Source organism: Hetaerina americana, unplaced genomic scaffold (assembly GCF_022747635.1).
Source record: "Hetaerina americana unplaced genomic scaffold, ioHetAmer1.1.p SCAF_8, whole genome shotgun sequence".
Lineage (NCBI taxonomy): Eukaryota > Metazoa > Arthropoda > Insecta > Odonata > Calopterygidae > Hetaerina > Hetaerina americana.
Window position 1 is genome coordinate 4,604,923 of NW_027287427.1, and position 14,081 is coordinate 4,619,003.

Sequence of the window (14,081 nt, forward strand, 5' to 3'; positions counted from 1 at the left end):
GGCAATGCTAGCGTCACGCAACTTGGCTCAGAGAAGGCAGACAAGCCACTGAAGCTATCTGACCTCGTCCAGCGGCTACTCGCGTCGTCAGCACTTCATGCGGCACGAACGGGTACTACTTTCCGGATGACCCTCGTATATATATATATGCAATAGGGAAAATGGAGGCCAATCACAAGAGCCTGGCCGAGAAGTAGTTTGACAAGTGAAAGAGAAAATGAAATAAGATAAGAGGCAATACGGGAAACTTAACAATTAATAAAGGAAGCTGTTGACTTATTTGGCTAAAAAAGTGCTGGATTCCGAGAAAATATGAGGAGATGAAAGAACTGGGGAAACGAGGTAAATACGAGGCTTGAAAAGGTAAAGTTTCTGACAAGAGAGGAAGTGATATTGGATTGTACCAAAAGAGTTATCAACAGCAGGTGGCACACTAAAAAATCTGAAGGACAGTATAAGTAATTAGGAGCCATTGATAGCATTGATGTAACCATGCCCGAAAGAATAATAATAGATACGTTAGGAATCGCACGAAAGGGTCTCCCTGTAACTTTCGTATTACACGCGGGAATCGCAGATAAAAGAGAGCTGCTTGAGCGATCCTCAACGAAACTCTGCAACTTCAACTTATGCCACCGAAGAAATAACGTCGTGAAAAAATAATAATTATTAACATTATACATTTAGATATTACAGTTAGTTCATTATTACCCCAACATAGAATTAATTAAAATCCATAAATCAATGAATCTCCTAAGCAAAGGCATACCTAAGTACTAAGGACACCATCAACAACTGTCGCTGACGCATTGCGCGTGACAGGATTTGCAGCTCCCTTTAATCAACAGTGCATTTATAATTTAATGAGTGACTAATTTAGAATAACTTTAATAGTTTATAAATAATAAAATATACACAGTTGTTTTCCACCAGGTGTTCCTTGGTGAAGAGCCAAAATTGTACATATTTTCATTTTCGTGGATATATTGTATTCCCACTGGGTTGACTGATTATTCCGGCAATATATAGTGTACGTTTCTCTATTTTAAGTGAATTGATAAAGTTGAATATGCAATATGTGGCGAGTTTAAATTTATAAAGAGTAAGTTTACTGATTCCACGTTCTAATCTAGAGATTATTTACGTCCAAAGATGCCTACGGTTTCAGTCCCTTTAGTGAGGAAGAAGACAGTTTAAAACGACTGATTATTCATTACAGGTTGCGGATTAGCCTCCTGTCACTCAAATTGATTCATATTTTCTGCAATGTACTTATTATTTTTTCCCAATTCACACTATCAAACGCTTTTTCAAAATCTACGAAACAAGTGAATGCGTTCCGATTATATTCTATATTCCTCTCGATTAGTGATCTCATCACTGCAATGACATCACGCGTGCCTCTCCCTCATTCCTCAATCCAAACTGTTCATCCCCTAAGTAATCATTTACCATGCTCTCCTTCCTCCTTGAAGAGGATGATTGATTATCCTGAGAACAACTTCAACTGCTTGCGAACTTAAACCAACTGTTATTTAGTTATCACATGGCAAGAAGAACTAAAACTGATCTGACGAAGTCTTCCTGCTAGTTTCCTACATCGTGAATACTACGAATTATTCCATAAAGAGTCTTCCTCCCACGTTTTCTTAAACCTTTATGTAGTTCCGCAGGAATGTTATCTACCTCCACGGCCTTATTTGAAGTCAATTCACTTGGCGTGCTTTCTATCTCACCGTCGAGTAAGCTTGAACCTAAGCTATCTCCATCATTCAATATCAATGGTTAGTGATCGAATGTCTTTACTCTACCGTTCCTCCATATATTTTTTCCATTTCTCTTAATACTTCTCTAGTTCAAGTCAAATTTTCCCTGAATTATCTTTCATTGTTAGCAACAATTTTCCCTTGTCCCTTCCTGGCAGACCTTCCCTTATAGCGCACATTTTCACCCTTCCTGAGTAGATTTTCTTTTTCCCTCTGTTTATCTCCCTCCTCCGTTTTCTAATTAACTCTTTCACGTTATAACCTGGATAACTGCCAACAAGTAACACATTAATATTTATAATTATACAAATAAACTAGTATAGAATCAAATTAGTCTAATTAGTATAAAAATAAAAGCAAGCCTCTTTTTCATAGCCTGTGGTATTTAGAACCACAGCTGACGGGCCTTCATCTGCTGACATGATGGCGATACCGGGGATGTTAATGACTCATTTTGAAAGGAATTCTTCAGGCGTGGGAAGATTGTTTTGGGTAATAAAGTATTGAGGAAGGAAGGACAAGACAGGGTTTTGGATATGAGAAGGGTTGATAAAGAACTTTACTGGATGCTTGGGAAGAAGATGTATCGGTTCTTGGCGGGATGTGGCTCTGAATATAAGAAGTGTGGTGCAGACAGGCCTTGTGGGCGTGACGGCTAAATATTCCAAAACTCATTCTACCTTCCGAAAGAAGTTGTGGATAAAAGTCAGAATGGCGACTGCTGATTTTAGGAATTGGTAAATAGGAAAGAAGCGGTTTTTCACTCGAGGCTAAGAAAGTTGATGAAAAGTTTCAAGACTTCTTCGTCAGATATCTTCAGAAATATGTATCGCTCCGTTAGGAGGGGGTGGACGATCTTTCGACCGAGGAGAGAATTAAGGAGGAAATTGATGACCGTGGAGAGATTAGACGGAAGAGGGTTGGAAGGGTCTGAGATGATGATGTGGAGGCAGAGGAGGGTTGGGAACCATGGGATGCTGTGGGGATGATGATACATCATGAAGATTAGAGAATTTTATAAAAGATATTTTTCAGGAGACTTTCGCGTGAACAAAATGGCAAATTTTTGCGATAATTGAGGGAAGATGGGGTGCCATGAGTTCCGCATTTATCGTGGGAGGAACGACGAAATGGAGGGATTACCAAAATGCAAAAGCATGGAAGAAGAAGACCAAACCAGGCGGCAGTTCTGAAAGTGGATATTTTATAGAAAGCCCGCACTGGACAATACATGATGGAACGAGGAATGGTTTGTGCAAACCTACGTCCCTGGCATGCATTTCCTAAAGTTTTACTCGGAAATCTTATCCCTATCCATTCCAACAAAAAAAGTCACATTCCACCTGCTTCTGTAACATTAGAATATCCCGCGAATATTTTGAATATTTTTAAGGTTAAAGATGGGTGGTCTGTGGTGTGAATCTTCCCCGCTGGGGTGGCACTGCTGTCGGTGACAGTAAGCGTCCCGCTGCACCAACAACGCGTGACATTGCATCTCCTAATATTGCCGCCGCGCCTTCCCTTTCCGTCCTAATCCTCTCCCTCCATCCCTCCTTCCCCCTCACCTTGCCACACGCGTCGCAACACGAGAGGCTGAGAACGGAAATTAAATATTTGCTTGGGGCATCTGACCCAAACACATTGCCGACGCGTATCCAGCCTATCAGATTTAAGCAGAGAACGAAGAAGACGCCTCGATTCGATTTCCTTGTTGGCGTTCTCTGGCACTTTTGACGGGACGTACTTTTGCGCAAGTTTTCCAGTGTACACGTCTTCTCTTTTGTGCTCATCGGGATGGTCTTTAGGTTTTATTTTGGTGTTCATGCAGAAGAGGTCATATCAGTACAGACATAAAAATTACAACTTAGAAAGTGAGTACGCCGACATTGTCACATGTTCTGTTTAGAATACTTTATTCCCAAACGTTCAAACTACCGCTGTCCGTTTCAGCATTCTCCCCATCTTTTATAGCCACCTCATCATGGGAAATAAGTGTTTGGGGTCAGTTGGTTTTTAGGATTTTATTTGCAAGTTTAGTTTGAAAGAATTTCGCCATTACGAACACGCAGTCTCAATAGAAAGGGTCGGTCGAGAGTTCCACAAAAATTCACAGTCTGCCACTCCTCGTCCCCTCTCTCCTCTTCGCTAAAAATGCGCGACTGCTCTCGTGTTCTTACAAGACGGCGCCTTCTTTCGTTACATGGCCTCAGTTCGAGCGTAGGAATCTTCAAATCGCCAGGAAAATTAACTGTTAAAAATTTCAGAACTCTTCATTGATAACAATCTCGGTGAACCTTGTGATCTACTGGCGATTTCTTACATATTATTTCTAGATACGGCGATAGTTCCTAAAGTATGCACGCAAAAGGGTGCAAACGCTGCACCTGACGCGCAGATAGCTTACGCATGTGCAATTCTTTTGACAACATATGACAAAGGCGTTCGTTTGATACACCATCGTCGTCATCAGTATTTCAATCCTAAAATTGGTTCACTGCAGACCCCCGTTCTTCCCTATATGGCATTAACTCCCTCACCCTCCGATAGGTTCCCTGTTTGACGTCCTTCTTAATTTGCCCTATGTACTTGTCTCTTGGCCTTCCTCGCGGGATCTTTCCTTCAATATTTCCTTCTATGATGTGTCTAACTAGTCTATTGTGCCTCAAGGTATGTCCAATCCATTTAGTTCTTCTTTGCCGTAGAATTCTCCATATGGTCCTCTCCTCTTCTGCTCTTCTATATACGTACTTCATCGTTCCTCACTTTGTCTTAATCTTCAGCATTCTCCTCCAGGACCATATTTCAAATACTTCTCCGCATTCTTCGTTGGTCCACTTTTCCAATATTCCAAGTCTCCAATCCGAGGAGTGCCATGCTCCACACGAACGTTTTAACGAACTGTTTCCTTGTCTGCAATCTTATGTTCTTTGAACAGAGTAGTAGTTGCCTCTTCTTAATGAACGCCGTCTTTGCTTGGGCTATTCTTCGCTTGATGTCGGATGAGTTTTTTCCATCCCATTTTATGCTGCTGCCCAGGAAAATGAAGTATTCCACTTGCTCTAGTTTCACCCCTCGAATTGTGATATCGATCAGTCAGCTTCTCTCTTCCTCTCACAAGGATTTTCCTTTTCTTCCTGTTGATTCTCATATTATACGAGGGTGGTCCCAGAAGTAACCGGCCTGACCCAGAGATGGCGGTAGTTGTTTCCAAAATATCACTGTATAAGGAAGTATGGAATCTAAAAAGCATATGTTTGAAGTTAGAAGACGCCACATTATTTAGTATTTGTTTGTCAGCCATCAATAATGAACGTTTTCAGTGAATTAGTGTAAATGGAGTAAATTGGTCATCGTTATGTGATACAATACTTTTATTTGAAAGGCCTCAGCCCAACCAATATAGAAGCTGAACTGGATTCAACTCTGGGTGAGTTTGCTCCTTCGTTCACAACAGTTAAATATTGGGTCGCAGAGTTTAAATGTATACCCCCCGTATTCAGTCCATAGTATTCTTGTTTGCTTTCAGGTCCTCTCCCGTCTCTGCTACTACTGCGATGTCGTCTGCAGACCGCAGCATGTTAATTTCTTCGCCATTCACCTTGACTCCTTTGATGCCCAATTCTTGTGCTTCCTTTATTACCTCTTCTAGATACACGTACGTTGAATATTGCTGACGAGAGGCTACATACTTGTCGAACTCCTTTGTTTATTTTGGCTTCTATTTTCCTTCCGTTTTTCATTTGCATGATTGTTACCCGATTCTTGTAGAGGCGATGGATTATTATTCCGCCGTTGTAGTCCATTCCAAGCGCTTCTAGTTTCTTGAACATTTCGTTCCATTTGACATTATCGAAGGCGTTCTCCAAGTTCACGAATGCCCCATTTAATGACTTGTTTACAATGATCAATTTTTCAGCCTCTGATATATCTCTAATCATAATCCGACGATTTAACAGTACAATTTGGTGAACTTTATCGACGCTATCGGTGGTTGTCGCAGTTTTTGGCCGTCCCGAGCGCTCTTCATCAGCCAGGCTTTAATGGCCACGTTTAAATTCAGCTGGCCACAAATGTCACGGTCGTAAATGATGCTCCCAAGTCCCCGTACACAGCATCCAACTCGACTTTGATTGATTTGCGTAGGCTTTATTGTCTTTCAAAAACAAATATTTAATGATTAATTGATACTTAATTGTTTCCAATTTCCCAAAAACCCTCACAACGACTCAAACAATAACTGATTGTCAAATATGACCGACATTTTGGCGATTACCTTTCTGTGCATGCGCAAACTCAAATGATTGTCAAACAACAACAGATAGTCCAACGTGACTGACATTTAAGTGAGTTCCCTTCAGCTCATGTACAAAATCAGTCCCCAAATTTTGTTAAAAAAAGCTGCCATCTTCACGTTGAGCTGGGAAACATTTCAGACAATCGTCGTAGTGCATACTCCACAGAAACTGGGGGAGATGCCGCAACAGTAACTTGTCACGGAGTCATCCGCTAATGTACATTTCAATGCAACAATTTCAGAGTGTAAAAATCATTCGCCTTGACTGGGATCCCGGTCCAGGCGAATGATTTTTATACTCTGAAATTGTTGCATCGTCGTAGTGCATCTTCATTTATAGCAGTCGACTGCTCATGACCAACAAGTTGTGAACGCTATTCATATCTGCCCCGGGGTTATCTCGTAAATGGTTTGACTTGGTTCTTGTACATCGTCCTAAGAAGTATGTGATCAATTTGGTTCCTTACCCTACCTCCCTGACATGATGTTGCTCGAAGAAGGTGTTTGCCACCGCCATGTTCTTCTCATCACAGAATTCTTCTTTCTCCCGTACGGCGTTTGCCTCTCGTAAGCTAGTACCGTTCTACGCTGCTTCCCTCTCACACCACAGCCTTTCACTCACCTACAATGATTAGCTTCCCTTTCACTAGTCCCACGTATTCTTGTTGCTCGTTAACATGTTCTATTTCCTCTTATTGCCGGACGTTGGCATGCGCAGGTGAACTAGTACTGCGTCCGTAGGGTCTTCCTCTTAACTTTGTCATTATAATACTCTCAGTGTATTGTCTTCTGGTACATTCTTCCTCGAGTATGATATCAACTCCTGCAATCTCCCAGTCGTCCCCTGATGTTATCACCTTATATGTATGTGTCAATTCAAATGCTCTTGAATCCGACTCCATTAATCTCGCGTACTTCCAAGATGTCTATTCCCAGTCTGCCCATATCACCTTAGCATTCTACAGGACCCCTCATACTTCTCATTACGTAATATTCATATCCTCCGTTCGTCCACCCTGACCTATGTTCCCCTCCTTGTATTCCCCACCCAGAAATCCGATTGGAAGATTACGGAATATTTTACCGGGAGGAATACCATCGCGACACCTCAGTAAGCGTAGCAACAGTGTATATGTCGCCGCTGACAGTTTAATCTACCGAAAATAACTTGGAAAATTATCGCGTAGGAAAGCTGCCAAAGAATTAAGCTTCATGCTACAAACGTCTGATAATGACAGATGCATTCTCGTTAGAGGAAATGGTTGAGTCGCATCCGCGAGGTGGAAGCATACACTTAACATTTGCGCCCCAGAGATTATTACAAGAGTGGTCATAACTGAGGGAGACCATAGTTGTATTGGATGAAAATTAAGCAAACTTCTAACCATACCGATTTAAAATCACGATATAGCGCTAAACATACCGATTCCCCTCAACTAATAAGGTAACTTTGATGGGATTCGGGATACATTTAGATACAACTGGAATTATTTAGATAGAACAGTTAATTAAGCGAGCTGACCTAGAACACTTGGAAAACTTTTTTGTAATGCTATACGTAATGGAATAGGGAAATTTACAAACACCTTACGAGTATGTCTAAGCGATAACAGGGAATTAAAAAGATGCAACAGAGAGGTCGAACTAGCATTTAGGAGGAAAATAAAATTGGATTAAAAAGTTTAGAAACCAATGCACAAATTCTAAATAAGAATTTAGAAGGTAAATTCGTACAATATCCGGAAAGCACAAAAAATATAAGCAAAGCCTTTGGTACTTCTATAAGAGTCAAATCAATACCTAAGAGTATTGCTTTATCTTGTTAGAAAATTAATGAATGTTCTTTCTTGAGAGCGGGAACCTTCTCTGGCGGAAACAGCACGAGTTCAGGAAAAGCAGATCGTTCAGGCACACCAATGGATCTCTTTATTCATTATTCCCTGTGACCGGCGGAAGGGTACACCAATTGGGTGCTACGGTATGTACGTAGACCCTTTCACCACGGACCCGTTGGTGGCCATTGCTTCGCTCAAATGTAATATTCCCAACCAATCAATGTGTGTCCAACATCCATCACAACATACTTTAGTCCACACCCTGGAACTCAACACAATCTGGTCTCGTAAAGAATGTCCAGCAAACACAGGTATCTGGTCTTGCTCAGACTCACATTTATTGAATTACTTTCTGCTTCATCCACGAATATCCTTGAGCTAAACATGCTCGTAAAAATCAAGACAAATGCAAAAACAGTGCGCGATATTTCATTGTTTTTAATGTTAAACTAACACGACAGGTGAAATTTCGCTGGGGTGCCTTGTGACCGATAACTCTCCTGTAGAGCGTGCCCATTTCCTCGTCTGGGAGGGCTGACCACTCACTCACCTGTGAAGTTGAAGGCGGCGGTGAAGGCGTTCATGATGAGCGTGGCGCCGGTCGTCTCCTGGCCCAGCTCCGCGAGGAATCCGTTGAAGAGCAGTGCGAAAGACCCGTACTGACCCGTCGTGCTGACCTGCAGCGGTGAGAAAGGAAAGGCGACCATCAGTGTCGGGTGTACAGCAGTCGCCTGCGCCCCGCACTACTATGCTCCCTCCGTCTCCTCCCCGTTCACCATTCGGCGGGAGGGAGGGGGTGTTCCCACTTGTGTGTGTGTGTGTGTGCACAGCAATGGTTTGAGTGACATCAGGTTGCGACAGTCACGTTAACTCTGCAACGAACAATCAACCTCCCTGCCTCCAGAGACCGATATTACGATGGCCACCATTGATGCCACATCCCTTTATACATCCATTCCCCACTCAGAAGGTCTCTCCGATCTCCAATACTACCTCTCCTAATGTCCTAAGCCACAATTACCCTGGCCCGACTTTGATCATAGCCTTTCTGATTTCATTATCACCCGTGATTCCTTCTCCATTAACAATAAATTCTAAACGCAGATCAAGGATTGTGCCATGGGCAGCAGGCTCAGCCCTTCCAATGCAAACCCTTCTCTTGGTCTCGCAGAGAAATAATTCCTAAGAAAACAACCCCTGAAACCTCTATTTATGGCTCAAATACATCGAGAATATTTTAATACTCTCGCTACATTGTACTGAATCCCCGAATATGTCAATTTCTGGCCTTAACACTTCCTATTTCCTTCGACACTGTTTCTTTTACTATTTCTTCTTCCCAGATCATATCTCTAGATGAAAAGATATCATTGATAGACAAAACATTCCACGGTTGTATACCTATAAAATCGACCAACAAACAACAATATTTACACGATAACAGTTGCCACCCGTATCACAACAAACGCCCCATTCCTTATTCCATTTCATACGAGGACACAGAATCTGCAATCACGCCGACTCCCTGGATGAATTCCTCTCGAATCTACACCATTCCCTCCTCCGACGAGTCTATCTTTAAAATCCTACTGAAATAAAGGATCCGAAGACATGCTTACACTCCCAAACCTTCCTTCGCCGCAGTAACCCACAGTCATACAGTTTGTACCACCTTCCTCCCTGGCGTAGAGAGTCTCTGAGAGCCATCTTAAAACAACTGTGCTCTGTCCACAAGAACCACAATTCTACCACCACCAACCTTTCTCCCAAATGTCCCTCCGTAACCTTCAAGCGCCGCGCTAACTCATCAGATCTCCTCAAATCAACCAATCCACTACTTAAATCTCCGCCCCGTCCCAAAACCACTTCCACGCCCTGTAATAAACCAATTTGGAAAATATGTCCTATTTTGAAAACCATAATGCAATCCCTCTCCCACTCTCTTTTTAACTCTTTCCCAATTCCCTACTCCAATAACCCCTGGAGCTGTGATGGCGGCAGCAATAGTAATTACTCCTGGTAGGGCCACCCATGCCAGATAGGTTAAAGGTTAGGAGCCAGACGAAAGGTTAGTCCACGCAGCATCTGTTCCTCAGTTGGGCGGCCACTATGTGATGGTGTCATTATTGAGGTGGGCAACGGGAAACCACCTCAATTAATATTCCCGTGAATATAATGATGGATAATATGGAAGTCCTGGAAAATACGGGGCTACGGCCCAATCGGCTGTGCGTCGCACCCGGCAGCGGGAGAGGCAAAGCTTCCGCGGTCGTCAACTCACGAAACCTTTGCAAGGGAAAACCGACAGCAGCAGGACAGAAGACGCAGGAGAAGGAGACCAATTTAGTTAAAATAGAAACTTGCGATGTTAGGATAATGCTGAGGAAAGGAAAATAAGAGAATATTACATAAAAGACTTGCTAGCATTGCTGAGTGAATTGGAAATTCAGTGAAATAGATATGAGATGAGAATCAATATTAAAATAACAGAGGTTATGCGATTTTCTAAAAAGAAAAAAGCTGAGCTAAACATTAGAATGGGAAGGCAAAAACTGGAGCAAGTAGAACAGTTTACGTATCTCGAAAGTGTTTTGGACCAACACGGTCAAAGTAGTAGGGACGTAAGGAGAGAATTGCGCTAGGCAAAGAGGCTTTCACAAGGAGGAGGGAGTTGATGACAGGGACGTTGAGTAAGGATGTTAAGAAAATACTCGTAAAACTTTGATATGCGTAGCTACGTACGGCGCGGAAACGTGGTCATTGAAGCAGGAGGATAGACGTAGACTGGAGGCTTTTGAAATGTGGATGTGGAGAAGAATGGAGAAGGTGAAATGGACATAGAAGAAAACAAATGAGGAAGTACTAGTAAGCATGGTGGGCGAGGACGGGGGTTTGTTGGAGAAATCCTATGGAGGCAGGAAAAGTGGATGAAGGGGGTATTGACCGGCAGTGGGATGTTTAAGACTGTAAATAGAGGGGAGAATGTTAGGCAAACGAGGAAAGAGCAGGAACAGGACAGGGATCTTGGAGGGGATGAAGGGAGGAAGGAAGTACTCAGAGATGAAGAGGGACCTGATGTAGAGTAGGATGCTGGATTTTGTGTTTTGTTAGGAGTCACAAAATTTTTTTTTGTAGTTTTTTCTTTCCATAACCTACCTTAATCGGTAGATTACCTAACAATAAGTGAATTGAGGGGAATATTACTTACTCTATAATGCTTTTTTCGCAAGTGCTTCCTCATTTTTGTTTTCCCTTGAGTTGCTGTCGTGTAATAGTGCACGGGAAAAACGAACGCTTGAGAGGTAAAAGTTGAGGTAAAGAAGTAAAAGGAGAAGGAGGTAAAATCAAATTGCTGCCTCCGTTCCCCTCATACAATCCAGATCAGGTCCAGCATTGAGTCTCCCTAGTCTTGTAAGATCTAAAGCGTGATTTTATTTAATGAGCTCTCGTCACGGATTGGAGTGAATCTCGGTAAATTCTAATATAATGTATAGGATTCAATGAAAGCAGTTGTATCAACGTTATGAGATTTTAATTTGGAGAATAACGAAATAAGACACGTTACCAATGACAACAGTAAAAAGGGCAGTATCACTGTTAAGACTCGATAATTTCTATCATTAATTATCAGGTAGCATTATATTCATGGCACACACAGCATAAGTAATCTTCATTAAGATTCATCCACGGTAAAACAAAATTGTAGTGCTTACGGCATTAAAATGCCCATTTCTTATCAATCACCAAAAATAAAACTCGCCGAGGTGTGACAGTGCTTGGGTGATGAGACAATGGAGCCTCCAGTTGCAAATGGTTGCATATGACTTCGTAAGACGCATGGATCATTTTTGTGAATTCAAAGCGCTGCTCTCATTGGATCCTCCGAAGGCCAGCGGGGAACTGTAGTACGTGTTGCGTTACCTGTGTGCTGAATGATGGAGGCATGTTTGTTGACGTGCGGGCTAAGATTATAATATCTCAACTCGGACTCAATTCGAAAGAGGTGAAAACACTAATGTAAACATGGACAAAGTGAAGACTTTCGCATTTGTCATGGAGAGAATGCGGCGTATCATTGAAAAAAGTGGAGGAGCATACATCGGCGGCTTTCGCTGGGCGGGAATGGGGAAGTACGGGGAACGTTAGCCGGGTGGAGAGAGAGGTGGGCTAGTGAATAATTACGAGGGTAGGCTGAAAACAATGCACCCATGCTTGTAGACCACAATAAAAATGACCATCAGAAGCAATCCTGGTGGTATGTGGAAGTAACATTCCCCCTCAACACCCATGCATAGGTTTGAAGTCGTTAAATTCATCCAGTGTATTTCGAGAAGTGGAAGATTGGAGACGTGTTCTAGTGCTATGACAACGCGAGTTAATTTTCTTTTTCTTGAATCCAGGACTTGACAACTGCCTTCACCTGAGCGTCCGGGGTGTGATGATTACCTTTGAGGTGTCTCTTGAGTTGAGGAAAAAAATAAAAATCGCAAGGCGGAAGATCGGGGGAATAAGGAGGGTGTGGAATCGGTTCAAATTTCATGTTTCGCAGAGCCTCTCCAGTTGCGCGCGAGGTGTGTGGACCAGCGTTGTCATGCTGCAAGATTATTGGATACACGTTATCGACGCGTTCCACGGGTATTCCATTATGGTTTGCGATACGCTTTTGAGTGTTTCGCCGGTCATTTTGAATGAAATCCTCGCAAGTTTGCGATGTTTATTGTCTGTATAAGTGATCGGACGTCCGCTGCGTGTTTCATCAACAATTATCCCTTTTCTACGCTCGCAACCACGAAATTTTACTACCCATCGATTAACAGTAGACTTATCAACAACAATTTCTCCGCAAACGGCCTTTAAACGACAATGATGAATCTCTGTAGGAGTCATTTTTTCAGCAGCTAAAAATTCGATAACAGCACGCTGTTTAACTCGCGTTGACATAGCACTAGAACACGTCTCCATTCTTCCGCTTCTCGAAATACACAGGATGGTATTGAACGACCTCAAACCTGCGCATGTGTGTTGATGGGGAATGTTACTTCCACATGCCACCAGGATTGTTTCTGAAGGTCATTTTGTGTGTGGTCTACAAGCATGTGTGCATTAGTTTTCAGCCTACCCTCGTCCTAGCCGCTGCCGTGCATAGTTGAGTGAAAGGGAGGATATTGTTGGGAAGAAATTCTATTGGCATTCGATCGGTGCGATCCGCGGTGGGTGCCATTTGTGCATCTCGTGGTGCTAGGCCAGGACAGCGAGGATGCGAAGGGGATTGGGTGCACGCCCGTTGCCCCAATTCCTGAGATTCTCGTGCCTCGGGGCGAGAGGGGAAGGGGAGAGTGGCGCCGTGGGGAATCCGATTGGGGAGGGTCCGCCGGGGTCGAAGCCGCGCTCAGCCGGTCGCGCCCTCGCGACGCGGTGGGCGCTACCGATCCAGGTCGGCTGCCCTCCATCTGTGGCGCCGGCGCCCGCATCCCTTCTTGAGCGCCACGGAAGCGTTCGACACTCCCTCTCATTCGTCTCTCGACTCAATTTTTTAATGCTGGCACGTGTGGAAGCACTCGCGTGGAGCTAAGGGTTGAAAGCTATTTCCAGTCATCGCGGTGGGTGAATGTAACTAATTATTGTAGCGCTAACACACTGATAATTTGAGGCGTATTCCTTAAAAGCGGGATGCATTGACTGCGATATGAAATTGAATATGTCATCGTAATGCGCATTGTACTCGTATGCCAATGACAAGTGCGAACTTCTAGGAATATATTCCTGGTTTTGGATGAAACTTTCCCCCCATTATAGTTTTCTTTGAATTGCAAAATTAAGCATCGTACTATACAAAAACATGCCACATTCCTATGACTAAAATTGTTTTAATTTAATTCCAGTACTTACATACGTGTCAATGTAATGCATAATGTGTTTTTCAGGATTACTTCGATAATTTTGTTTTAAACGTATCAGGACACACAAAAATTCCATTCAACCCTCCATTTAGAACAGCAATGTGAAATTAAGTAATTGGTTTTGTTTTCATGATAACAGAAGGAGCAATAAACTTTTCCAAAGCATTTTCTTATTCCTTACGACGAGTTTCGCACTCCTCCGAAGCCATCAGGCAGTAAACTTCTCCGGATTATCCCTTCCGTTATCACGGATAATTACACACAACTTCCGCGAAGCTTGAAGCAA

General features: G+C 42.9%; 1 protein-coding gene across 1 annotated transcript in view; it reads right to left on the bottom strand.

Moving 5' to 3' along the window:
• The window catches only part of LOC139697922 (monocarboxylate transporter 5-like), a 176,642-nt gene that overhangs the window by 41,949 nt on the left and 120,612 nt on the right, over window positions 1-14,081 (bottom strand). The window contains exon 3 of the mRNA XM_071596782.1: window positions 8,446-8,572. Within this exon, the coding sequence (XP_071452883.1) occupies window positions 8,446-8,572 (127 nt within the window). The remainder of the gene's footprint in view (window positions 1-8,445; window positions 8,573-14,081) is intronic.